Raw genomic sequence first — 25,492 nt, forward strand, 5'->3', positions numbered from 1 at the left:
GCTCAAAGATATATTATTTGGAGCGCAAGGCAAAGGAGAAGAAGATATTCTCTCCAAGTGTGGTAAATTGTATTTGTATTCATACTTGCCTTGTAATATTTGCTCTTGTATTCATATCCATATTAGTTCAAGTGTGTTGAAAATAGGATTGTTCATTTGTATTATTTGTGGATTGTGAGTGACCTCTTAGATCCCAAGCAATCTAAGTGTGGTGTTTTGTTGTAATAGTTTTCGATGTGAGCTAAGCGAAAAACCTCGGTGTTGTACAAGTTTTATAGGTGATCTTGTGTGAAAACCTAGTAGTGTGGTTATAGTGGAACCTCAAGTGTCGAGTTGACCTTGAAAGAGTGGAATAGGTGTTGGAGACACTGAACCACTATATATATTCTTGTGTTATTATTGTTGTTTGCATATTTATATTTCCATTACTCTCAAACAATATATATATGTATAACAATTACATTTTGTGTATAACAAAAGCTCAAGAATTTTAAAAGGGAAGAATTTGGTTTAATAAGTTTTTAGCATTCAATTCACCCCTATCTTGAGTGGCTATTGGGTGTCAAGGGACCAACAGGGATGGGTGTGGTCGGAGGTTTTTGCTAATTTTCACTTTTACCCCCTCTCAACTTTAGAAATTTCATTTCATCCCTTTCCACGAAGCCCTTGGTCTTTTCATCACTTTCATTAAGATCCTCACGTTCTAAACTTCTCATTTGACCCCCGAAATTTTAGAAATAATATCGCTTCGACCTCCCTCGGGAATTTTCAAAAATTACACTTTGGCCTAAAATTATGTCTTGATTGTGAAACCTCATTATTTTGTCCCAAAACCACTTAAGAGTTGTTTATCAGGCCAAATTTGATTCTTTTAAGGGTTCTATTAACTTTTTGGAAACCCTTTACTACAATTTGACTTTTCAGCCTGATCTGAAACTGTATCGAAAACTGTTTCTGATCTGATTTCTTTTAATGTCATAAATCATATCTTGAGATGTTCGTTAGAAACATACCTATTTTGTTAGGTATCTAAGCTCCCAGGCATTCCCTCTGGCTAATTCGGTCATTTTCTCAAGCAATTTTGATACCAATTCGTTTAAAATTCCGTATTTCTTTCCATATACGTATTTTAAAAATAAACCAAAAGTTTTGGGTATTACTTAGAGATTATATATCATTTCCTTAAGGATCATGTTCAAAATCAAGAAATATCTCTTGAGTTTGTCCCAACGGAATCACAATTAGTGGATATTTTCACAAAACTCTTACCACAAGAAATATTTGATTTTATTCGAAGGGAATTAGGGATAATAAACCCTTTTTAAATAGTCGAGAACACTGTTGACCATTGGTGAGTTATATGTCTATTTTGAAATATCTAAATGTGTTCTCATATATATGAATGATAAATATGTGTTAAATGTGAAAATATTTTAAGAAAAATATTATTTTTATTGGATCATAATTTCAAACATTTTCATATTTAATGCCATGTAGTAATATTTTCAATGATGAGTATGACATACTATTTCTAGTACCTAATATTACATTTAAATATTTAGTATTTTCTGATCATCATCCATCATGATTATATTATATGGATTATGCTTGATCAATTTTTCTCATGGATTATATTGTTTACATCTTTATTCTCATCCATTAATAATATCTTTTTTATTATAACAAAAAGGGAGAGAAGAATGAGATTTTATGAGAAAAGAGATTATATATGAGAGTGAGATTGTATTTTTGAGTTGCAAATTTTTGTATGGGGAAAAGAATGTATGAAATATTTTATGAGAGATTCTATATGTGAGGAGATTATATGTATAAGAGCTAAGCAATGGAGGCGAACAAGTTTCTTTATTTTTTTCATTTTTATAAAATATTTTTTCTACTAATCTATTAAATTAAATCTAAAATATTTTATTTACCTATGTTATCAGTATATTTGAAAGGAGGAGTTTATAGTATAAAATTAAGGGGGAGATCAAAATATTTTCAATCAAAATTAATCATCTTAAAAATCAAGTTTCTATCATCATCAAAAAGGGGAAAAATGTTAAGCCAACTTACTCTATTTAATTTTTAATTAAGTTTTGATAATTAACAAAAATGATATTTTGTACCTAATTATTTTTGATTAATTTATAAAATATTTTGGCACAATATATGTATTGTCAAAATTAGTATTTTCCATTAAAATTATTTTTCAAGTAAAAATTCATACAAATAAATATATATATTTTTAAATTTGGATCAAAAATTAATTTTTTCGTTGTTGCCACAGTACGCTACAATGCGCTACAGTATTCAGACTGTTGGAATAGTAATCAGACCATTAGAATAGTAATCCAACTGTTAGTGAACAATGCGCTAGAATGACAATGAACAATATTTTTTAGAATGGCTATAAATAGTCCTAAACTCATTCGGGAGATCATTCATTGCTCATATTTCCTATCCAAAGTACTCAAAAGTTTTTAAAAGTTCTCAAGCTAATTTTCAAACAATTCAAAACTCTCGAAGCATTATTGCAAATCCATCAAGGAGCCACAAGGTAAGGAGAAAAAGATTTTCAATTCTATTATGAATTTCTCCATCAAACTTGAGATTATAAATTTATTTATTTATATTTCATTGCCTTATAAATTTGTGCTTAATTGCTTATTTATTTGTGTTCAAGTGTGGACAATTATTTATAAACATTTAAATTATTATTGAGGATTGTATAGATTTTCTAGAACCGTTAAAATTTGGCTGTATTTAGTTTCCAAGATAAGGTAGGGGAGAAAATCTTAGTGTAGTGGTTTCCTAGAATTCGTTGTAATCTAAATATGTATCAAGTTTTCAAGGTGAGGTAGTATGTAAATCTTGCTAAAATTGATTTAGTGGAACCCTAAGAGTGGTTTGACCTTGAAAAATTGAACTAGGTATGTATAGGGACACCGAACCATTATAAATTATCTTGTGTTTAATTTTATTTATTCTTGTTATATTTCGTGACTTACATTTATTAATTTCAAACATAATTTATTATATTTATCATATATATTTTTTAATAAAATCATTAATCAAGAATAATTATTAAAATTAAAAAAAAAATTAATCACTCAATTCTATCACCCCTTCTCGAGTGATCATATCTTAAGGGACAAATAATTTTTTATTCTATATCTAATACCCAAACAAGGTTGCATGGACATAGACATGACGATGCAAACACAACATGACATGTATATCGAAAACGATAAAAATTAAAAAAAAATAGAATATGAAGACATGATAATATATATATATATATACACATTATGTTATTATTATTCATATATAATTATAAAAAAAGTGTTATTTATAAATTCAAATTTCACACAATTACACAAATAATTACAAAAGATTTCATCATTAAATTAGGATGATGATATACAATATAAATTATTTTTAAAAATTACCCTAACTTTTTATAAAATAGTTAGAAAAATCATACGCCATGTTTATAAGTTTTTTTTTTTGAATTTTTTTAATAAAATTACATGTGAACATGTCTAAAACAACATCGACTACCGTGTTTGTGTCTGAGCGAGACAGCATTTGTGTTGACACGACCTCTTGTTTTTCAGGGTGGGTGGGTGTCTGTGCTAAATAATGCTACTTTGTCCGAATTAGTTAACGTACAGATGACTAAAGACATTAAAAGATAAAAATATCCTTATCTTAAAATTACTGTTTCACTTCAAAATACGTATTTAAATAAAAGTCGGGCACCCGAACTGAACGGTTGAAGTTTGCCGCCCAGTAGCGGGCGGGCTGCTGGGCGGATTTATTCCCTACCTAAATAAATCCTCGCTGCTAGGAGTTGTGGCCAATCAATCCTTGTTCGGAATTACGTTTGGTCCCCAAATTCCAAGACTGACTATATCCTATTTATTTGGGACACTCCATCCATGACGTTGAACCCAATTACTGACGCCGACGTAAGTCGTTGAGCCGCATAAATTGGTTGAGTTGAGTGACGTAAGTAAATTGGTCCGCAAACCGAGCACTTGAGAGGTTGATATCTACATCCAACTGCGTCGTCTGCATAAAATCACTCAAATTCAATTTCATTCTTCAGTTTAAACATTTTTAAAGGGAAAATATGTACATTTTAAATAAATTTATATATTCATCTATAATAATATAATTATTATATCTCTTCAATGACATCAAAATTTGTACAATATAGTCGAGACCATCTTAGATGAATGTGTTTTGATTATTAGTGACTCTAGCAATTCTTCCTCTCTCTTTTTTCTCTCCCATTCTCTTATCGAGCATCTTGAGCTGCGCCGGTCTTTTACTATTATTCTTCAGCCCAACAACCGTTGCCTCGTTTCTAGCCACTAGCTCTCTCGTCGCCTTGTCGATCGTTGCTGCATCTTCCTTCTCCCTCTCTCGTCACGCGCCTCGATTCAGATCTTATCCTCGTTAGTTGAACCTTCACGAATTTTTAAAAAAATTGGCTAAAACCTAGTTTATACTTTTTAGTGTAATAATTCCCGTATTAATTCAAATATTTAACAAATATACAAGTATAATATTTTTAATAAAAATACAAAATAATTCACATATTATTATACACAAATAATTGGACGAATTACCAACAAGGGTTTGAGCTAAGTTACTACTAGAAATGTGAGCCCATCACTTTGTCTGGATCATGATGCACAATAATAGGCCTCCCAAGTGCCCATGATCAAAGCTACTGCCCCACGTAACCTTGTTTAAGTTTAGAACTCTTGACTTTGGGGAAATTATTAAGAATTTTACCATTATAATGTATATATATATATATATACTGCTACATCTACACCGGCTTGTGCAGTGGCACCTTGGTGTTGGTGGTATTTGTATTTCAGTTCTGATTTCATCAACCAGCTGAGGTTTTCGGTAAGGTAAGAAAGAAGGATTAGGACGCTTTTTAACTTCCCAACTGTCATCCAATTCCACTGCCAGTCTCCCCAGTTCGTTAACCCACCCCCTACCCTTCCATCGTTTCTATCGCCACCTCTCTCTCTCTCTCTCTCTCTCTCTCTCTATATATATATGTAATCATCCATTATCACAACACAGGGCAGGTCCCATCTATCTTTCTTGGAATTTGTCGCTGGAGTGCTTTGATCTCGCCGCCCAGTCTCGCATACAAATTGGGGATTTGGCAGCGGAGGCTTTCGATTGAGATTGCAGAACCGGTCGGACGATTAAGATGGCCTCTTTTTCTTTGCCTTGTCTCAAAACCACTCCCCGCTGCACGCTTTCGCAGCACCACCACCACCACCACACTGCGCTTCCCTTCCAGTCCGCATTGCTCGCTCGCTCGTCTCTTAGATTTCAGGTTCATTCATTCCTTTACTCAGTCTCATCTCAGCTGTAAGATTTTCAACTTTGTGGGTGTTTTGATGTTGTGAATAGAAATGGAAGAGCCATCTCTTGATCTGAGATTGGACGGGGAAAGGAAAATGGAAATGCCATTCCAGCCGAACGAAGCAGCAAAGTTTAGGTTCCCTCACTTTACTTGATCTCCAGTTAGATTTTTGGATCTAGGATTGGATGGGGAAAGTAGCACGTTAGGGGAATTGAGTTACTCGCACTCATTCGTTCTTCTTCCAGTGAAAAGAAATGGCTTTTTTCTACATTTTGTTCTCCGCGTAGGAGTTCCTACGGTTTTTACAGTGTTCATTTAACAAATCCAAGTTCCTACAAAGCTTGGTCTCAGATTTAGGTTACATATGAAAACAGTGATTCCTTCCTAGAATAGTGTTGAATTTGGACTTTTGAAATACATGTCAGAATTGGTGGCCTTATGGTTAGAGGTTGTTGTGAGAGACAGTGACAGAAGAAGAATAAATAACTGTATATTTACTTTGGTGAAAAATATGGTTGAGATACGAGGCTAATTTATAGCCTAAAAGTAAAAAGAGATATGGATAACATATACAAAGCCTATCAGATCTACATACAAATCTTTCAGATATGATAAGAATGATCTACTACGATGATAATCTGAATTATCTTCATGAATGAATTATCTCTATCTCTTGACGTAATTATCTTGACAAAGGGATTGGGGTTAAACGAGCCATGTCATATTGTGAGTATGTGGCCATACTACTGTTTCTATGGCATTACTCTTGGTAGAGTAGTTCCTTGTAAAATTATATATGTGTGCGTGCACAATATGCATTAATGGACTGCAGTATTGTTAAAAAAAATATATATTTGGCTTCATCAAATTTTACTTTGTCCATGTATAGTAGATATTGAATGTTATCTATGGTGAGCCGTACATTTTTCCAGTTAGTTTTTGACAGATATATCTGGCACTACATTGCTTAGTTTGTTCTGCTCAATCTCTGTAGCATACAATAGTGGTTTGCACAATGTTGTTCATAAACCTTGTTTTCAGCAAGTTATCTAGGTGCCTATCTTCTCTTAAAATGAAATGGGAATGCAGTACAAATATAAACTAATAAACAAGCAATGGAAAAGAATTAAACGAGAAAAAAGAAATGAGGAAATTGTATCAGGCAACAAACTTATTTCTTATCATGCTGAGAACAATACAAAAATGGTGAATGATCATCGCAGGTGATAGGGTAACTGCAAGCTATTTTGTTCCATGTTTTGTGTTTTTCAGTGTCTAATCATCCATTCACCCCTAAGTATGAAATTTCTGGCCAAATAATTGAACTTCCTTTTCCGGAGCTTCTGGAGCAGTCATGCATTATCTTGTTTAGTGTCTGGTTATTCTGGGTGGTATAATTCGTGCAACTTGTTTTCCTATTCTCTGGCAGGGGTCTAGGCATGGCCAATCTGATGCTATCAAGGTGTTTCCCCAGCTTAACGAGGTAAGCTGCAGCTGTTATCCTCTATACTTAACTCCTCCCCCTCCATCCAGTTGCTTGCCATGTTCTGTTCTCCCTTCTCTATACACCAGGTGTTGTCTACTCTGTTATCATCACATGCCAAATGGGGCATGGGACTGGCACACGAGCCTTGATGAACAGTTGTCTCATCATGGTCAAGCAAAGCCTAACATTTGATCATATGTCACTATTCAATCATAAAAACACATGGAATCAATTTCAAGACAATCCATTCTACTTCAATTTCACTAACATGAAACAACAAAGGTCAAATTTAATCCAATACACAAGCCTGCCTATAAGTATGCTGGATTTGACTACTTCCGGTTACTAGAAAACAAAATCATTGAAATTACACAAAAGTTCCCACATGAATAATGTGCTCCGTCAACCTGGAATCTGAAAAGGCATGAAAAATAATTGAATGAGTCAAAGGCTCAATGATCAGATTTTACATACTGTGACAGAATTGAGAGATGGATGGCCAAACAAGAAGGTGCCAACCTTGGAACCAAGTAGAAGAGGTTGACGTAGAAGCCCTTTAGTAATGGCCTGATTGTGTGTATACTCAAGTACATAACCACAAGTATGACCCTATTAAAGAACAATTGCTCCAATTGCTGGGACATATATAAGGGACATAACTATTGGCCACAACTACAAGAATGCTTTCTATGAAGCATTAGCTCACAAGGTTAAGAAGCCTCAAACGTTTAATATTGTTTCACCATTCCATCATAAATTCAAATCCTTGGAGTCTGTTTCAAGAAAATTTATTTCAATTTCAATTTCAGTTGCACAAAATAAATGAAGTCCAAAATTTAATTCTAATCAGATTCCTACATGAGAGTATAACTGAAGTAACTACTATGATTACTAAGAAATGAAAATAACTGAAATTACACAAAAGATGCCCACATGAACGAAGTGCTGAGCCTACCAAATTTTAAGTAATTCCTAAGTGGATTGACACGTGGGTTCTGATGGCAACCTAGGATCTAAAATGACATGAAAAAATAACTGATTGAGTCAAGGACATATTGATCAGATAATACACCCTACAACAAAAAAGAGACAAATGAGTGCACAAATTATGATGCAAGAAAAGTTTTCTTTGGAGTATGCATGACAGTGTAATTATTGTAATATGGATGGAAATTTTCTGGCATAAAAAAGATTTTTTTGAACTTAAGTAAATTAATTTGACATGGGAAGACAACAACAACAGACCATTGAGCAGGAAGCCCAAAGGTCAATAACAATACTATTGACTGGGTAGTATCCATCATTTGCCAGGACAACATAGAAAAGCAATCCACTTGTGTTGGTCATCACATAGGGTTAGCAACACCACTATTATTTGGCTTGGAGCAAATTGCACAAGGCTAACATTTATTATTGTTAGCTGCAGGATTCTGATTTAGTTTCCTCCCAAAACAATTTTTTCCCCTAAAAAGACTATTCTTGGCAATCCATAGTTCAAAGATCCCAATTAAGACAATGTTCTAATACATATTTCAATTGCCCCATCATAGTTTCACATAACCATTTACGCATATATAATAAAAATATCCCTAACCAATATTTATTGAACATTTTTTTCGTTAAAATCAAACAATCCAAAATTTGTAACCAGATTATTCAAAAGTTAGAAGGCTTACATCCAGAGTTAGTAAACTCAACATCCTAGGAATTAAAATAAATTTACAGAATGCAATACATAATTTTAAAGAGTTAAAGCATGTATTTCTTTATTTTGTGTGAAGAATATGCATGCAAAAGGACAGTTATTAAAAATATAACAGAATACAAGTCATAGTGCAGATTACCTACTCACAACTGTATGCCTGACTTTACACATTCAAACAGCACTAATAGCAGGAGCTTCCAAAGAACATAAGCCATTTGAAAATTGGAAAACATAAATTAGCTAACAAAATTATAAATTCAACATAACACTGACATCCTAATATTTCTCATGTTGAATCCTAAGTCCTGAACACGCCATTCCCCTCTTCTCGAATCTCAGTAACCAACTCAAAAAATTTATACATACAACTGCACAATTTGAATATTAGACCTAAAATTTGTCCTCCATGGGCATCTTTTGTCGGTTGGAACCCAGGGATTTTGGCTGCTTCTCTAGGGAAAGAGGGAGAAAGAAAACCGTCCCCGGGGGTGGGGGGAGCTGGGGGTGGACTCAGGTCTAATTTTTTTTTAATTTAATATTATATATTATTTCTAACTAGATTTAATATTCTGTTTCATGTTTTTCATCAAAATTTTAAGTTTTGGGGTTTTACACCTATCTAAATCCTTCTCTCCACACCTAAGGTTGTTGTCATGGAATCTTCAAATAATGCACCTGTTGTTGAAACGAAGTCAGAGGATCCAGTAAAAGAATCTGCTGTTCAAAATACTACTCCAGATGCATCATCCGTTTCAGCATTTATGACCCATGTGGCAGACATTGTTAAGTGAGTGGAAACTGTTTGCTGCAGGGGCATGGTTTGTTTTCCTCCATTGAACTAATATTATTTTTTCTTGTCAGGCTTGTAGATTCAAGAGACATCTCAGAGTTACAACTAAAGCAGCTGGGCTGTGAACTCATTATAAGGAAAAAAGAAGCTTTGCAGCAACTCGCCAATACTGCTCCTACAGTTATGATGCAACCCCTTTCTCCCCAAGTCATTGTGCCATCTCAACTGCCTCCAGCACAGGTTGCTGCTCCTGCTCCTGCTAGTCATGTTCCCTCATCTACGGTTTCACCTGCAGCACCATCTAGCCCTGCAAAGCCAAAATCATCCCACCCTCCTCTGAAATGCCCAATGGCTGGAACATTTTATCGTTCTCCAGCACCAGGAACTCCTCCTTTTGTAAAGGTAAATGTCTATACAATTTTAGTTATGATTTGGTGGGTCCCTACCTAGTGGAATTATGGCTTGTGGTCATTGTCCTTGTTCTTGTTATGATTTGATGGGAGCATATGCATGTGTTTAGAAGAGAAACTGATTAAAAAATTTTAAGAATCTATTAAGTATATGGTCAAAAATTCTCAAAGAAATTATACTTTTCCATGTAAATGTTCTGAGCATTCGAATGTTTTTTTGTTTATTTTGAATAGTGACTAGAATTTCCCTTCAAGTTTCTCTGTACTTAGATCAATTTGGATTATGAAATAAGAAACCAGCTTGCCAATAATGAAAGAAGAACCATCTTCCCATTGGTCACTCATATAATCACCGGGTACACAAATAATTATAGCAATATTTCTTGGTGCTGAAAAAATTCTAATAATATTTTGAACTGCCTGCCCTCCTTTCACCATGTTTTTCAGCCACAGATTACTTCTATTTCCCTGAATTTATTGAGTTTTCTCCAGATTTGTTATGCCATTTTTCTCTCGAGTTCCAAAACTTCAAACTGAGTAATGCTCGCTAATCATTTGGTAAACCAAAGTCACCTCACAAAAAGGCATTACTTGCAATCTCTGAATCACATTACACACTGAACAGAAACCACGTGCTAGTTTTTTTCTCATGATATTTTTGAATTAAGGTTCAAGTCATCTTTAATGTAGTCACTGATTTCTGGTACTGTTCTCCAGGTAGGAGACAAGGTTCAAAAAGGACAGGTAGTGTGCATCATTGAGGCCATGAAACTGATGAATGATATTGAAGTAAGTGTCTTGCTTTAGTTTTTTTTTCTTTTTTACCCCCCTGTTCTCTGTTTCAATCTTGTATAGTAACTGATTAACGTTCCTATGCTTACTGGTAAGGTGATAATGACAAATGCTTCTGTGTTCTAGATGTCTGGTTTGTATTCCTGGGATTGTTTCTTCATGGGTGTTGGATTCCTAGCTATTTAGGGTCATTCTTTATTCAATTCAATTTTGGTCTTCATTTTTGTGTGTGCTCAGGTTTCATTTAGTTAAAAAGGGTAAAATTTCATAGACGACCCCTGAGGTTTGATAAAATTTCACTGACCACCCATATATTTTAAAAAATGACACCTACTTCCCTTGCTGTTAAAGTTAAAGGCATAAAAGGACCATTTTACCCCTACCTATATTACACTTTTCCTCTCTCTCTCTAACCGCTCTCCCTTCTCACCAGTTGCCGACCGATATGGCAGCCAAGGAGAGATGAATGAAGCTTTGAGTTTGTGGAAATCAAACGAAAAATGAAATTGAATACCTAGATAAACCTGAACGAATGAACAAAATCGAACACCAGATCTGGGTTGTCTTCAAAGATGAACCTGGGTTGATCTTTGTATGAGAGAAATACAGGGATAGAGAGGGATAGAGAAAAAGAGTGAGGAAGTTCAATTGATTGAGAGAGAGAGAGAGAGAGAGAGAGAGAGCATCTAGACCTTTGCAGATAATTGCTGCTTCCCATCCCCAATTTCCTTCTCCTCCCTCCAAATGAAGCATCGTTGATTCCCCATCAGTGGTGATGGGGTCTCTGCAACCCCATTGGTAATGGGATTGTAGTCTTTGTAGAGACCCGCCATTGCTGCACCTGAGAGAGAGAGAGAGAGAGAGAGAGAGAGGAGCTAATTATTGCCAGCAACCTTGCTGGTGAGATACAGGTGAGAGTAAGGGAGGAGTGAGGTGGAGAGGAGAGAGAAAGAGAGTTAGGGAGATATAAATATGAGGGTGTTTTGGGCATTTACAAAAAATTAATGGCAGTTTTCAGACGGTAGGGGGGAAACTGAAGTGGGATAATGAAAGTCAAGGGAGGTTGGCATCGTTTTTTGAAAATGCAGGAGTGATTGGTGCAATTTAGGTAAAACCTCAACGGGTGGTATGTGATTCTTTCTCTTATGATTTTTTTACTTCTTTTTCTTCGTTCCCTTCCCATGGTTGCTGGACTCCTGGCAACTCCTCTGCAGTGAAGGTTGCTGGCAGTGGGCAGGGAAAAAAGAAAACAAAATAGAAACTGTAAAAACACCTTTTTGTTGTTTCAATTTTTCCAAAATGTTTTAGATAAAAACAAGCAACCAAACACCATTTCTTATTTTCATTTCCAAAATAATAAAAACGAGAACAGAAAACTGAAAATAGAAGCTGACTAAATGTACTCCTTTTTTATTAGGTTAAACAATTTTTATAGACTGCATGGCAAATTTGAAGAGGCCCCTTCTGATGAGGGTTTACCATATCAGAACACTTGACTTTTATCATATGCTAGTTTATCCATTTTAGATTTTGGAAGGCCATATAATTGAGACAAGAAAGGTAGAACTACCAGCAACTTTTATTTTTCTTGAGGAAATAGTATGTAGAGCTTGATTTTAGATTCTTCCTATTGGTTAAATCTGTTTCAGCTTAGCAAGATTTAGTGCCCTCAGCTAAATCCCGCAGAAATTAGTGCGCACACAATAGAGTGAGAGAGAGAGAGAGAGAGAGTGAGAGAGAGAGTTTGGCGGTTGGAAGTTACATGGATATTTACCTTTTTTGATGCTTTGTGGCAGGCTGATCAATCTGGAACTGTGACTGAGATACTCGTTGATGATGGGAAATCAGTTAGCGTTGACATGGTATATATCCTCAACCTCTCCTTTCCGCTCAAATACTTATTTTCTTTTCCTATTCTCTAATCATTTATGAATAATATTCTGTTTGCAGCCCCTGTTTGTCGTTGAGCCTTGAAGAATTACTGAATGCCTGCTCTTACAGAACACATTTTGTTGTTCACACTGGGCTAAATTAAACATAGGATGAGTTTGAGATTAGTTCACATATGTTGTGCCTTTTATGAGCTTACTTCATTTGTGTTTTACACTTCCAAATATGCTTCTTAGATATCTTGTTACTTGGACTCTTATAAATTTTGAAACGATAGAATTATTATTTATATTGACATAAATGCTTGCCCACTTTCAGCTAGTGGTGTCCTCTTTGGTCTTTGCATATGCTTGATTTTTTGGAGCTCTATTCAGGTTCTGGTTTAAGAGGTTGATGCCATCATTTTACAGTCTCATCCTGCATAGAAGCTCATGAACTTATAAGTAGTTATTCATAGTTTTATCCTAAAAGGGTCCTCGTGAGAAAGGAGAGTTGACATTTTTCTTATAAGTTTCAACTCTTCTTTCACTCTCATTAATGTGGAAAAGCCCCCTAGAATATGATTATCTTTCTGTCTGTTTTGCTCAGAGACGTATGGGCTTGGTTTGTATGGTCTTTATCTTAAAAGGGGTCCTCCTCATAAGGAAAGAGAACTCCTTTTATTATAAACCATAACTCTCCTGACATAAGCCCCTTAGTGTAGGGTGAGTTAGTTGTGTGTACAGGAATCTAATAAAGTTTTTTCAGAAATGACCCCATTAAGATGTGGTTAAGATATGATTGTATTTTAGGCAAGATATTGTTCCTTTTTTTTTTTTTAACTCAAATGCGTATAGCCTTTACATAGTTTTGTCCTTGAGTCTTTGTGGGGGAAAGAAGAGTGACCCATTGTATAATATTGGATTATTTTATATAATTTTTTTCTCAATTAAATTTCTGAGAAATATGCAAAAAAAAAGAAAGAAAAAGAAGCATATTTGTGTCGAAATGAGTCTATTGGTATATTATCCGACATGTCCGAAGAAATTAAGTTTAATGACATTATTCAACGGTTGAATACTAAAATAAAAAAGGAAAATATAGGGAGAGAATATATATTAAATCTTTTGAAATATATATATATATATATAGAGAGAGAGAGAGAGAAGATGTTGAGAGACAATCTATAGCACCATGCTTTTTTACTGAAATGTTATTTCTCCCCAAAATAGCAATATGTTTTTAGTAAATAACTAATTTAATTTAAAAGTTGTCACAATAATAATATGGAGTTTTAAATTGTAAAGAATATATTCATTTGAGAGGTACAAGTCCAAGTCAGTCTTGAGCAGTGTCTTTTAATTTATTTATTTTTTATTTTCAAAATACTTGTCATTATCATATCCTTTTTAATAACATCCTTCTGCTCCTCCTAATAACTGTCATCAATCATCATATTATAAAAAGGGTGCCTTGTGCCTTGGCCGAGACTGATGTCCCATTTTTGGAACCACCCCCTTGGATCATTTTAAGATAATATGTTACTCGTGTCACTAATATCTATGAATCTTTTAAATTATTCGACGCAAACATACAAAATGAGAGGGTGGAGTTCACGCTAGAGCTCACTCCCTCCTCCCCGGCTCAAGTTTGTCTACATTGAACAAGCGTTATGTTGTCCAATATGAACATCGTAATATTTCACATGGATGCTTTGCTTTTACACCAAATACAACTTACATAAATAAATCAACACTTTTATAATATATCAAAGATGATCAAAGCAAGCTTCTGGTTCGCTTGTACGATTCCAAACACAGTGTTTCTCTTTCCTCAACTTCCCAACCTTCTCATTTCTCATGGAATGCCTTGCTTGCACATCTACCTAGTGTATATACATTTATATAAATATATATATATATATATATTTGGTAAGTTATATATTTAACAACCATCATCTACAAACGCATTTTGACGTAGATAACACTTTATCAACTTAAAATCCAACAAATTAAGTTTTCATTGATTGTAACGTTAATAAATTATTACAAGAATATCAAACTAACATATGTATATGTGCAACATGAACATGCTTGTAAAAACAGATGTGAAAACCTTGTTTTCTTGGCTACCTATAAATAACTTTGCAAAATAACCTTGTTTTAGGCCAAAGCTCGTCAGAGGGAGAACTCCTTCTCCCCAACACTTGCTCATCCTTTTAAGGAGCAAACATATGTTGTCACAAATTCCTCTTCTTCAGCAGCTTCCTCAAGAAATTAACAAAATTTGTTTGCGTTAAAAGAAACAACATTCTCTTTATTTTCATTAATTTCTGTCCTCAACCATCACTCAGTTTGGTGATTGCAGTGGTGTTGTCAAAGCTAATGTTGAAGCCTTTCTCATTTTTCTTGTACATGCAAATTGAAACACAAAAAGAAGGCCTTTAATTGAAACTATTCAAAACTGCAAAACTGAAAAGAGATCCAGCATCAGGGAATACAATCAGAAAGGGTCTGTTTATTAATACTGTAAACATCAACCTCCACAATTCAACAAATCTCAACTTTGTTTGGCTGGTCGAGCAGGCCCAAAATAGTTGGTCATCAATCCCATTATTGCAAACCTGAAATTAGAATAGATACAGAGTTGAATTAGTCTTGATAACTAATGTCAGAAATCATTTGCAATCAGCTTTGGGATTAGGGTTAAAAAATTCCTGACAAAGGCCCAATCTGGGAAAAGATATTCATATAACTCAAATATACTTTTGGAGGCAGGCAGGTAGATCCCTAAAAAGATTCTTATTGCCCCAATATGCAGTGAGCTGGTACTAACCCAGTTGTAATTCAGTATGTTTCTAATTGAGGAGTTGGCGGTCTTCTTAGTCCAAAGGGCCAATCTTCAACAGATGGAGACAAAAACAATAAACTAATTGTCGAAAAGAGATCAGTGTGTATCAAGGTTCATTTTCATCAGTAATGCATATTGAAAAACGCAGGAGGTAAAACAGGCAGATAACAGAGCCACAAAGGTATATTCAATGATCTGCAATAGTAGTCATTCCCAGCCTGTGCTGACCAGTACAGAAAACATAACATTCAGGGAAAAAAACAGGAATTCACGAGGAAAACTATATTAAACCCTTTTGAGATTTACTCTTTAGCAACCTTGATTATTGAATTGATATGGGGAATTGATTTGAGTTTTCGGTCGAGTGTTCTTTGAATTTAGTCCTTGTTCACTTTGGTTTTGGCATCCAAATTGAAAACAAAAAATAAAAGTTGGCAACTCTCATTATCTCATGAGCCCCCAGTTTATACAGTTTATAGGTTTTGCTTCTTTTCTCCTTGAATAGGGAATGCCCCCTTGGATGCCTTCTTAATATATTTACATTAGCCATCTATGAAAGCCTAATAATAATAAATACGATAGGCATAAAAGCCTATCAAACAAATAATAATAGGGGGTAATTATAGTTAAACGCCCAGAGGTTAAGCAAAATTTAGGGGACCTCCGCTCCATTTTTGAGAAATTATAAGGGCCTTCCCTGCCATTAAAAATCTATCTACAATGATCATTTTACCCCTGCAATTCTCTCTCTTTATCAACCACACACCCCCCCCCCCCCCCCCCCAAAAAAAAAAAAAAAACAAAAAAACCCGTCACTTACAAGGAGATCTCCTGTGGTTTAAAAATGTCTATGGAGGTTGTTATTGTTATGTACCTAGGCTTTAACTAAGGTTTAGAATGGAATTTAGGAAGGAATTGGGAAGATAGAATCGAAACAGAGAGAAATAGAGGGAGGAATTAGACTAAAAGAGAGGGAAACACAACAAGAATTGAGAGAGAAATGCAGACAAACAGAGAGGAGGTAGAGAGAATCAAAGGGACAAGAGAGAGTTTTGACTAGAGAGCAGTGTTCTAAAACGCGCTAGGCGCTAGTTGAGCGCCAGACTATAACCTAACGACTAGGATGCCTAGGCGGGGCCTAGGCAGACTATTTTATATATATATATATATATATATAAATAGGGGTGATGGCTAGGGCAGAGGAAGAATAGCGAAGATGGAGCTTGAGTCAGCGAGGACGCGTCGGCGAGGATGGAGCTTGACAGCAACGATGTCGTAGAGGCGGTGAGGAGGTCGTGATGGAGTTGGAGGCATCAATGAGGTATCGGCAGCATTGAGGCAGTAACCTTGGTCTAGAGAAGGGGGAGACAGCTGAGAGATAAGAAGGGGAGACGACTGAGAGATGAGGGGTTTCAGAAATGAAAAACCCTAAAATGGCTAAAATTTATAGCAAAAAATTAGGCATCCTAGGCGGCTAGGCGCCGCCGCCGCCGCCGCCGACCAATTAATCAGGTCGGCGCCTCAGGGGGCTGACTAGGCCAAATTTGCTGTGGCCAGCGGCCGCCTAGGCCGATTTTTAGAACACTACTTGAGAAAGAAATCTAGAAATTAATTATCATTCATCTATGTCCATTATCTAACTACCTAGCCTATTTATAGGCTTCTTAACAAATGAGGGTACTAACAGCTACAACATAAGAGTACAACCGAAAGAGAAACACATATAATACATATTACTAATCTATTCTTGGGGATCCTTGGGGTCATGTCAATTCCCCCCCTCTATGAAAGAGTTCTTGTCCCCAAGAGCTTGTAGTCATTGGCCATTGCTCTTTATCCAATCTCAGCCTTTTCTATCTATTTTATTCTTCTTTCTCTCTCTCTTTCTAGGCCACTTCCTTTTCACTTTTATGTTCCTTCTGTGTTACTTTTCCTACAAATGTAAAATGTATTCTTCAAGGGTCTGCATACAAAAATTATGCCAGTGAGTTGTAATAATAAGCAGTTCCGCAACATCCTCCTCTTCCATCCTCTCCCAATCCTTGTGGCAGTCCTTCTGTCCAGTCCACTTAAACTGTTCCTTCCCTGCCAAAACTAGTACTAGGGACTGTTTGATACCTACTTTAATCCAAGCCAAGGACTCCTCAGCCTTCTCTGGAATCAAGGCAATGGAACAATATTGTTAAGAACTCCAATATCAATTCCATTCCTCACAAGAATCCAATTTTGGACACTAGCCGAGCCTTCAGTCAATGGACTAATCACCAGGTGTAACGTGATGGACTTGGCTTTCTCCGTCACTTCATCAACTACTTTCTCATTTTCCTCATGCAACCTTTTAGTAGGCACATCATGAGTGATTATTTCTGCTTCTAATTTCTCAATCAATACAACATAATTCTCCTCAATACTGCTGGTTTAAAAAATTGATTGAGCCAGTATCTCATTGTGAAAAACTGGATCAATTTCTGATCCTAAAGATCCAGATATGTTCATCTGGAGATTCTCTGTTGCCTCTGCTCACTCCTGTCGTTTGATTGTCTGCATCAATCATCTCTTGTTTTGGACTTTCGAGATTATCATCAGGAACATCCTCAATAAAAACTTCTTTTCCAAAGGAATCAGGTCGTTCCTTTAAATCTTCTTTTGTCCAGACATCCTAGATCAAGCTTCTTAGATTATTGTTATTGTTATCAACACTGTTGATAGTCATCCTCCTTCAATACTACCTAAATCAAAATACTTTTTCTTCTCAAAATCGGAGGTAATCAATGAATTATTTTTCTACAATCTTGGCTTCTCCTCAGACTACTTCATTTTAAGGAACTCCTGAGGCTGTAATGCTTCATTAACAACGTCCTTATTATTGTTTTCTTCCTTCGACATTCCAAAATCCTTTTTTGTAAGAACATTTTTATCTCCTTGAGTTGAACTCTAAGATTTGACAATGGAGCTTTGATTCCATGGACAGTTATTGGAATACTGATTCCATGGACGATTAAGGTAAGGATCTCCAACTGAAATAGGATTTGATCCATTTCTTCAAGGAGACTGGATTTCCATCAATCACAGGATTTGGTCGCTTCCTTATAATAATTGAATCAGAATGTTCTCTGGAAAACAAACAAGCATGTAGTCTAACCTGATTTTGTCTAACGATCATTATCATATATTGGTCCATCATCAAACTTCTGAATTCATCCCAAATTTTATGTATATCCTCACGTAACTAGCCATGCATATGACTAATCTCCTCTTGTAATGGACCAAAAGCACTGTCCAATTTCTTATCCACCGCTAATTCTACAGATCCCATATGGATCTGCATCTCCGTCATTGTCACAGTCACCTGCTGCAACAATCACTAAGTGATCAATACCTAGGCAACTGTCAGAATCGCAGCAATTGAGAATCGCAGATTGTCGGAATTGCTTGCTTTGCTTCGCCTACAATTCTGAGCTGAGAACTACTGAAATTTGCAACCAAGAGACCACCTCCTGCTTCGCCTTCCAAGTTCACAATCAGCTACCTGGATCCGCTTGCTATGTTGATCAACTCCGTTGCAACCAATGGAATTTGCTAGAATTGAGAATCGATCACTGTAGTTGTTTATGAAACCACTTCCAACTTTGCGATTGACTCTGTTGTAGCTCCTCGAGAGTTTGCTTGTATTGTTGGAAAATTCACCTAGCTCGTTGAACTTAGTTGCATTAACCCGTTGCTGAGATGTGCCTGGGTATCAACAGCCGCATACCATTAGACTTATAACGACTCTGTCTGAAATGTTTTTGGATATCACCTTTGTTAATTGTTTAAACTTCCTGAATCACAGCTGAGAATTGCGCTTTAATGCCAAATTGTTATGTGCCTAGGGTTTACCTAGTGTTCAAAATGTAATTTAAAAAGGAATTGGGAGGATATAATCGAAACATAGAGAATTGGAGGGAAGATTAGACTAAAAGAGAGGGAAATACAACAAGAACTGAGGGAGAAATGCAGACAAACAGAGAGGAAGAGATAGAATCAGAGGGGCAAGAGAGAGTTTTGACTTGAGAGAGAAATCTGGAAATCAATTATTATTCATCTGTGTCCATTCTCTAACTACCTTAGCCTATTTATAGGCTTAACAAATGAAGGTACTAACAATTATAGCATAAGAGTACAATCATAAGAGAAACACATAATACATATTACTAATCTATCTTTGGGGATTCTTGGGGTTGTGACAGTTATGACATACAATTTTTTTGCTCGAATGCCTTATTTAGACATTTCTAAATCCCTACGGTTTAAAAATGTCTTTTGAGGTTCTTGTGGCTTAATTTTTTTGCTCGAGAACCTCATCTAAAGACATTTTTAAACTAATGGAGGAGGTGTTTTAAACTACAAGAGCTTTAGAGACATTTTTAAATCATAAAGAGTCTTCATGCAAATGGCCCTAAACTATAAAATGGAAAAATGAAAAACAAAAGAATACTATCAGTGGTGGTCGGCGATGGTTGGCCACAACTAGTGTTGTCAGTTCATTTATAGAACCCCAAATAGTGTTGGGTTTCTGCAAACAACCCCTACCAGCTAGGGCTTTGTAAACCTTGGGGGGGGGGGGGGGGGGGGGGAGAGAGAGAGATGGTTGGGTTAACCCCAGGGTTCATTTCCAGAAGAAAGAGGGAGAGGGAGCTGGGAAGAGGGGGGAAGGGGGGGAAGAGCCAAGTTCTTCCAATCAACGAACCTAGTCCCAGAATCTAGGTTCTTAATATTGCCATGATGTAATCTCTTTGGTAGTATCCATCCAAATTTGTTTTTAGGTTTGTTGTAAATGGCAGAGCACTGTACTTATTTGTACTTTTTCCTTTCTCTTTTCCATCATTGTTTTGTTTGCAGTTGATAAAACTGGTGGAAATTCCATAAATGGATTTCTAGACAGCAGTTAGAAACAATCTTTAGTCAAACTATATCTAAATTCATGGCATGAAGCAATAACTTGAAATTCTATGTTTTTGTTTATATCTATTTTTCCTTTTATTAACATTTATTAGACTCGAGACCTGAGAAAGGGGCCTCTTGCGTAATTGAGGAAGAGATTGAATTGGTAGGAAAGAGAACTAAGTGAATTCGATCGAGAGAGAGAAAGAGAGGGAAAAGATTAGTAGAATAAACCTCACATGATCCCCATCCTCTCGTGAGCTTCTTATTTATAGGAGAGTTGCATGCTAGAGAATTCCCATAACAAACTCTCGACAGTTAGGACCTATGTGGCCATGTGCGCTTGGGCTCTACCAATATATCCAATCCTAATTAAAATCTAAACCCACCCCTAATTACAATAATGCCCTTGAGCTGTGACAACCACCCTCCCCTTGAATTAATTCTTATACCCAAGAAATCAAAGAAGCCTGGCCACCCTAGGATATTGCCGGAGAAGATCTAACAAGTACTCCCAAGTGGTGTTGTTAGGGTGCAGGTGTGTCCACTGCACCAATACCTATGTGAGAGAAATGGAATCCTTGTAGATCACCCTTTTTGTTAATGTTGTTTTTGCAGGGTTTGAAATGAAAATAGAGATGGTGCTACAGTTTTTGACAATCAAATCGGTGACTTACGGTGCAATGTGAAGTTACTTTCATGATAGTTTGTATATTAGTGTAACTAATATTGATTGAGAAGTTAGTTACTAAATGATTATCAGTAGGTGAATAGAATATGATGGATGGGTTTCATTAGTTTGATTAGGAACTTATTAATTTGGAATAGAGACCAGACTCTTCATATAATTTTTGATGATCGTGATTTTGGCTTTGATTCACAATATTCATATATTAGCAATTTTTATTGAGTTACTAGTTTCCAAGTGGTTCTGAGGAGGTCATTACAAGTAAATGGAAAACGTCAGATGTTGTATGATATTTGATTTAGGAATAAAGCTCTTTATCATAATTGATCCTGTGATTTTTCACATTTTCATGGTTATAGTCTCCAAGCAGATGTGATGATGCGGCCACCAATCAAGACCCGGCCTAAGGCCGACCCGACCACGTCAGAATAATATTTTAATAATTCATATGTTTTACAATTGTACTTGATTTAGGATTCTACTTCATGTTTTTACTTGATTTAGAATCCTACTTCATGTTTGATTAGAGTTTTATTTTTATTAGGATTCTAGTTAAATTTTATTTAGAATTTATTTCTATTAGGATTCTAGTTGACTTTTACTTAGGATTTATTTCTATTAGGATTTTAGTTGGATTTTGTTTACAAATATTAGATGGATTTGAATTAGCCAAATACTATAAATATACTTAGGATCTAGAGTTTATAATCAAGTGTTTCTCAATCAAATTTCAGAAACCTATTTAGATTTTCTTAGCAAAATAGTCTTGTTTTTTGCGTCTTCTTGAAAGCCAATTTTCGGTCATTGAAATTTCTTCTTTCAAAGGTTTATTTTGGTGTGTTTTTTTTCACATACGCGCTACACGCTGCATCAGGTGGTATCAGAGCGGTTCATCAACCAATCAGATGGCCAATCTTGATGGTAACGGTAGCAACCAGCCTTGTGACGGTGACCGGGGGCTACCCACGGTTTGGAGAGCAATTGAAGAACAACGGAAAATAACTCGTACAATGGAGCAACAATTGGAGCGAATTCGCAACCAATTTGGCGTTTTACAACGAGTTAAGGATAATCGGAACCGGGCTAATGGCGTGAATTAAGCCGGCTATGTTAAACCGAGAAGACCAACCATTAATCCTGTCCTCATTAATCCTAGAAGACCAATGATGGATGATAACGACGATGAGGATGATCTTGGTCATATGATAGCCAACTCTAGTGGTAAAGGGGTTAGGAGGAAAGCGCAACAACACAACTATTGGAGAAACGATGAGTATAAACTAAAGACTGGTTTTTTGTTGAGTTTGGAGTTTGATCTCGAACATTATGTTGTCCAAGCAACCTCAACATTTGCAAACTCAGGTCTGATTTATGCTAACATGACAGAAACTCCAAGGTTATTGACTCATACTGGGGTATTTTCTAGTCCCGAGGGCTCAAGCATTGCTTCGCAATCCGAGGATGGCAGTGTTTCTTCTGATCGACTTGCGACTGTGAAGGAGATGGAGGCCATGGTAGCAGATCCTTCTACAGTTTATTCAAACCCTGGCATGATTGAATCGAAGGCAATAGTAACATATTCACCTTTGCAATTGCAAAAGCAAGATGGTCAAATGGGTCTCTTTGTGGATAGGAGTGTTGGATATCTAGGCTAGTTACCTCGGGTAGCGCAACTCCTTTCGATATTAATCTGAAATTAAATTCCAAAACTAAGAATGTTGTAGCAGCTACCACTATTGCTGATCAAGTGCCTGGACCAAAGGAGGATACAAGCATCAATATTTTAAGTGATGGAGAGACTGCTAGTAGTCATGAAATAAGCCTATATTCGAAACAATTGCAAAAGAATGCTTCTCCAGGCAAGAAAAATCTACATATGAATTCAGAAGCTGTTGAGGAGTCAAAATCAAGAAAGTTGATAAAAGGAGAAGGACCTATGATAAGATCTACCAGATTAGAGAAGCGCTCAAGATGGGATCTTCAACGTCCTCAATCTAACAATAATAATACAATGGAGGTAAAGGGCAACAAACATGGTGATGGTTGGACCCATGCCAACGAAGATAGGTCTAAGAGAGGAAGGAATGTCTTTGCTTATGTTCCCTTAGCAGAAAAGTTCAAGCAGTTCAAAAAGATGTCAAGCAAAAGTTACACAAATAAGAAGTACAAGGCGACAGCTGACAAGCATAGGAAGCACAAGATATTTGAGGTTGGAGATGAAATCATGATATTCTTGAAAAATGAACAGATTCCAAGAGGAAAACAAAACAAGCTCAAGCCAAAGAAATATGATTCTTACAAGATTCCAAAGAAGACTAATGATAATGCTTATGTTGTGGATTTGCCTAATCATATAGGTATTTCTAAACATTCAATGTGGCTAATCTCTCTTTGTACTTGTCGAACGTGGATTTGTCCTACCCAGATCAAAATTCGAGGTCGAATTTTTTCTCAAGTGGGGGTGAATGATGCAGTCACCAATCAAGACTTGGGCCGAGGCTGACCCGACCATGTCAGAACAATATTTTAATATTTCATATGTTTTACAATTCTACTTGATTTAGGATTCTACTTCATGTTTCTACTTGATTTAGGATCCTACTTCATGTTTGATTAGAGTTTTATTTTTATTAGGATTCTAGTTAAATTTTATTTAGAATTTATTTCTATTAGGATTGTAGTTGACTTTTACTTAGGATTTATTTCTATTAAGATTTTAGTTGGATTTTGTTTACAAATATTAGATGGATTTGAATTAGCCAAATACTATAAATATACTTAGGATCTAGAGTTTGTAATCAAGTTTTTCTCAATCAAATTTCAACAACCTATTTGGGTTTTCTTAGCAAAACAATCTTGTTTTTTGCGTCTTCTTGAAAGCCAAGCTTCGGCCATTGAAGTTTGTTCTTTCAAAGGTTTATTTTGATGTGTGTTTTTCACACACGCGCTACACGTTGCGTCATGTGATGTGATACATGCCTGAAAAATCAAGTTGCACACACATTGTGTGTGCCCGACCATTAGTTAATTATTAAAAGTAGGTATAATATTGGTTGTAATGATTAGAAGTAGTTGAGTTAGTTTAGTTGTAGAAGTTAGTTGCTTGTATTATTTGGCCTGTAACTAACTCAGTTAGTTGTAGCCCCTAATTACTTGTATTATTGTTGCTTGTAACCACCTTAGATAGTTGTAACCCCCTTAATTGTTTACAACTCTTTGGTTGGTTGTAGCCATTTCTAACCACTTTTACATTCCTATATAAAGAAGAGGCCTTTCGTAATTCGGATCAAAGTTGTCTAAGACACACTGAGAAGCAAGAGTGCTCAGAGTCTAGAAGTAGGTGAGCCTTTTGGATGCGAGGTAAATATTTATTAGAAATTCATATCATTATTTTAGTATATACCTAGAAAGAGGTAAATGCAAACATATAAACTATAATAACAAATAATATTATTTTAACCACTATGATAAGTTAATAACAACTAACATTAGAAAGCTAAAGAGATGTTTTACTGTTTTCAGAAATTTCTTTTAATTTTTTCCTGGTTATTACTGCTGGTTAAATTTTAGCAAGTCCACTAAAATATGTGCAAAAGGCATGTGCCCTGTGCATCACAGTGAAGCGCGTCTAACAGCCTAGGTGCACGCCTCATAGAGCAAGGCACCATCAGGTGAGCCATGAGCCTAGGCATGCTTGAGGCACACTTTTGACAACTATGACTTGGATATATGAATCAGATTCGGTCTCATCTTCTTATACTTCACTTTATCCCACAACTAAGAGATCTATTCTTGCTCTCTAAAAAAACAAGGAGCTAGGATTCTTCCTTCTTCCCCTCTTCTTTAATTCTAAGAGTTGATCACTGACTTCACAGTGAAACGCCCAAGTTAAAATCCCATATAGCAAGCTAAACAATACAAAGGCACTAATTAAAGTTTTGTGAAACCAATGGTACGCATGAATCATGCAGATTTACACGCACAGCATAAGCATATGGGCTACTTACATCATGGCCATGGATATCTGCTTAAGATCATTCTCCATATTCTTCATATTAACAAGTGATTGGGCGCAGAATATGATAGCGAGCCAAGAGCCAAGCTTGTACTGCACATAAATTGCAGAGAACTCGTCAAGAAAGAAGCAAGGATCTGATTTTTGCGAAATCGATCATGATTTAATAGTCCGAAATAAATAAAAAAACACTCAAAAGAGTTTTATCCATACGAGGGACGACCAATAAAATTGAGATCCATAAATCAAAATCCAACAAGAAAACACCACTATAGTCACCAATCTGATAACATATACAATTCATATACTGTGGATTCGTAAAGAGAGAGAGAGAACGAACCCTAAACATGACGCCGGCAACGGCGCAGATAACGGCAATGAAACCGGAGTAATCAACAGGAAGATCTTGCGGGGACACCAGCGGGGCTACAAAAGGCCTCGCCGCCGACGGTTGCCGAGGGTCGTTCGCCGCCGACGATGACGAATTGTTGTGCGACGACATATCGGATCTCTCTCTCTCGCTCTCGACTAGAAGGGGCGATCAATGGTCATTGGAGCCT

The 25,492-nt window shown here is 36.0% G+C and overlaps 3 protein-coding genes across 5 annotated transcripts; 1 reads left to right on the forward strand and 2 right to left on the reverse strand.

Annotated features, from left to right (window-relative positions):
* Nucleotides 1-4,860: 4,860 nt before the first annotated feature.
* Nucleotides 4,861-12,798, forward strand: LOC127790149 (biotin carboxyl carrier protein of acetyl-CoA carboxylase 2, chloroplastic-like). Its single transcript, XM_052319442.1, has 8 exons — nt 4,861-4,934; nt 5,113-5,374; nt 6,834-6,887; nt 9,240-9,382; nt 9,457-9,787; nt 10,513-10,584; nt 12,384-12,449; nt 12,538-12,798. Exons 2-8 carry the CDS (start codon nt 5,246-5,248, stop codon nt 12,559-12,561), a joined length of 819 nt encoding a protein of 272 aa, XP_052175402.1. The 5' UTR covers nt 4,861-4,934; nt 5,113-5,245; the 3' UTR covers nt 12,562-12,798.
* Nucleotides 6,489-11,645, reverse strand: LOC127790150 (uncharacterized). Its single transcript, XM_052319443.1, has 2 exons — nt 11,280-11,645; nt 6,489-7,071 (listed from the first exon to the last, which is right to left on the reverse strand). Exons 1-2 carry the CDS (start codon nt 11,418-11,420, stop codon nt 6,880-6,882), a joined length of 333 nt encoding a protein of 110 aa, XP_052175403.1. The 5' UTR covers nt 11,421-11,645; the 3' UTR covers nt 6,489-6,879.
* Nucleotides 7,127-25,492, reverse strand: LOC127790151 (protein Asterix). Of its 3 annotated transcripts, XR_008020732.1 has the most exons (5): nt 25,273-25,492; nt 24,925-25,025; nt 14,997-15,079; nt 7,410-7,663; nt 7,127-7,304 (listed from the first exon to the last, which is right to left on the reverse strand). XR_008020732.1 is itself a non-coding variant. In XM_052319446.1 (4 exons), exons 1-3 carry the CDS (start codon nt 25,432-25,434, stop codon nt 15,016-15,018), a joined length of 327 nt encoding a protein of 108 aa, XP_052175406.1. In that variant the 5' UTR covers nt 25,435-25,492; the 3' UTR covers nt 7,139-7,304; nt 14,997-15,015. The 3 variants fall into 3 exon arrangements, 2 of the variants coding, with proteins under 2 accessions (XP_052175406.1, XP_052175405.1); XM_052319446.1 differs by lacking the exon at nt 7,410-7,663 and having other exon boundaries at nt 7,139-7,304; XM_052319445.1 differs by lacking the exons at nt 7,127-7,304; nt 7,410-7,663 and having other exon boundaries at nt 14,742-15,079; nt 25,273-25,491.

The sequence above is a fragment of the Diospyros lotus genome, chromosome 14 (assembly GCF_014633365.1).
Source record: "Diospyros lotus cultivar Yz01 chromosome 14, ASM1463336v1, whole genome shotgun sequence".
Lineage (NCBI taxonomy): Eukaryota > Viridiplantae > Streptophyta > Magnoliopsida > Ericales > Ebenaceae > Diospyros > Diospyros lotus.

Excerpts from the sequence above, each read along its gene's own strand:
- LOC127790150 (XM_052319443.1), bottom strand. The coding sequence starts at position 11,420 with ATGGCGGGTCTCTACAAAGACTACAATCCCATTACCAATGGGGTTGCA. Across the intron at positions 7,072-11,279 it reads AGCAGCAATTATCTGCAAAG|GCTTTGCTTGACCATGATGA; the intron begins GTCTAGATGCTC and ends ATCAAATGTTAG.
- LOC127790151 (XM_052319446.1), bottom strand. The coding sequence starts at position 25,434 with ATGTCGTCGCACAACAATTCGTCATCGTCGGCGGCGAACGACCCTCGG. Across the intron at positions 25,026-25,272 it reads TTGCCGGCGTCATGTTTAGG|TACAAGCTTGGCTCTTGGCT; the intron begins GTTCGTTCTCTC and ends ATTTATGTGCAG. Across the intron at positions 15,080-24,924 it reads CAGATATCCATGGCCATGAT|GTTTGCAATAATGGGATTGA; the intron begins GTAAGTAGCCCA and ends TTCTAATTTCAG.
- LOC127790149 (XM_052319442.1), top strand. The coding sequence starts at position 5,246 with ATGGCCTCTTTTTCTTTGCCTTGTCTCAAAACCACTCCCCGCTGCACG. Across the intron at positions 5,375-6,833 it reads GCTCGTCTCTTAGATTTCAG|GGGTCTAGGCATGGCCAATC; the intron begins GTTCATTCATTC and ends ATTCTCTGGCAG. Across the intron at positions 9,788-10,512 it reads GAACTCCTCCTTTTGTAAAG|GTAGGAGACAAGGTTCAAAA; the intron begins GTAAATGTCTAT and ends ACTGTTCTCCAG.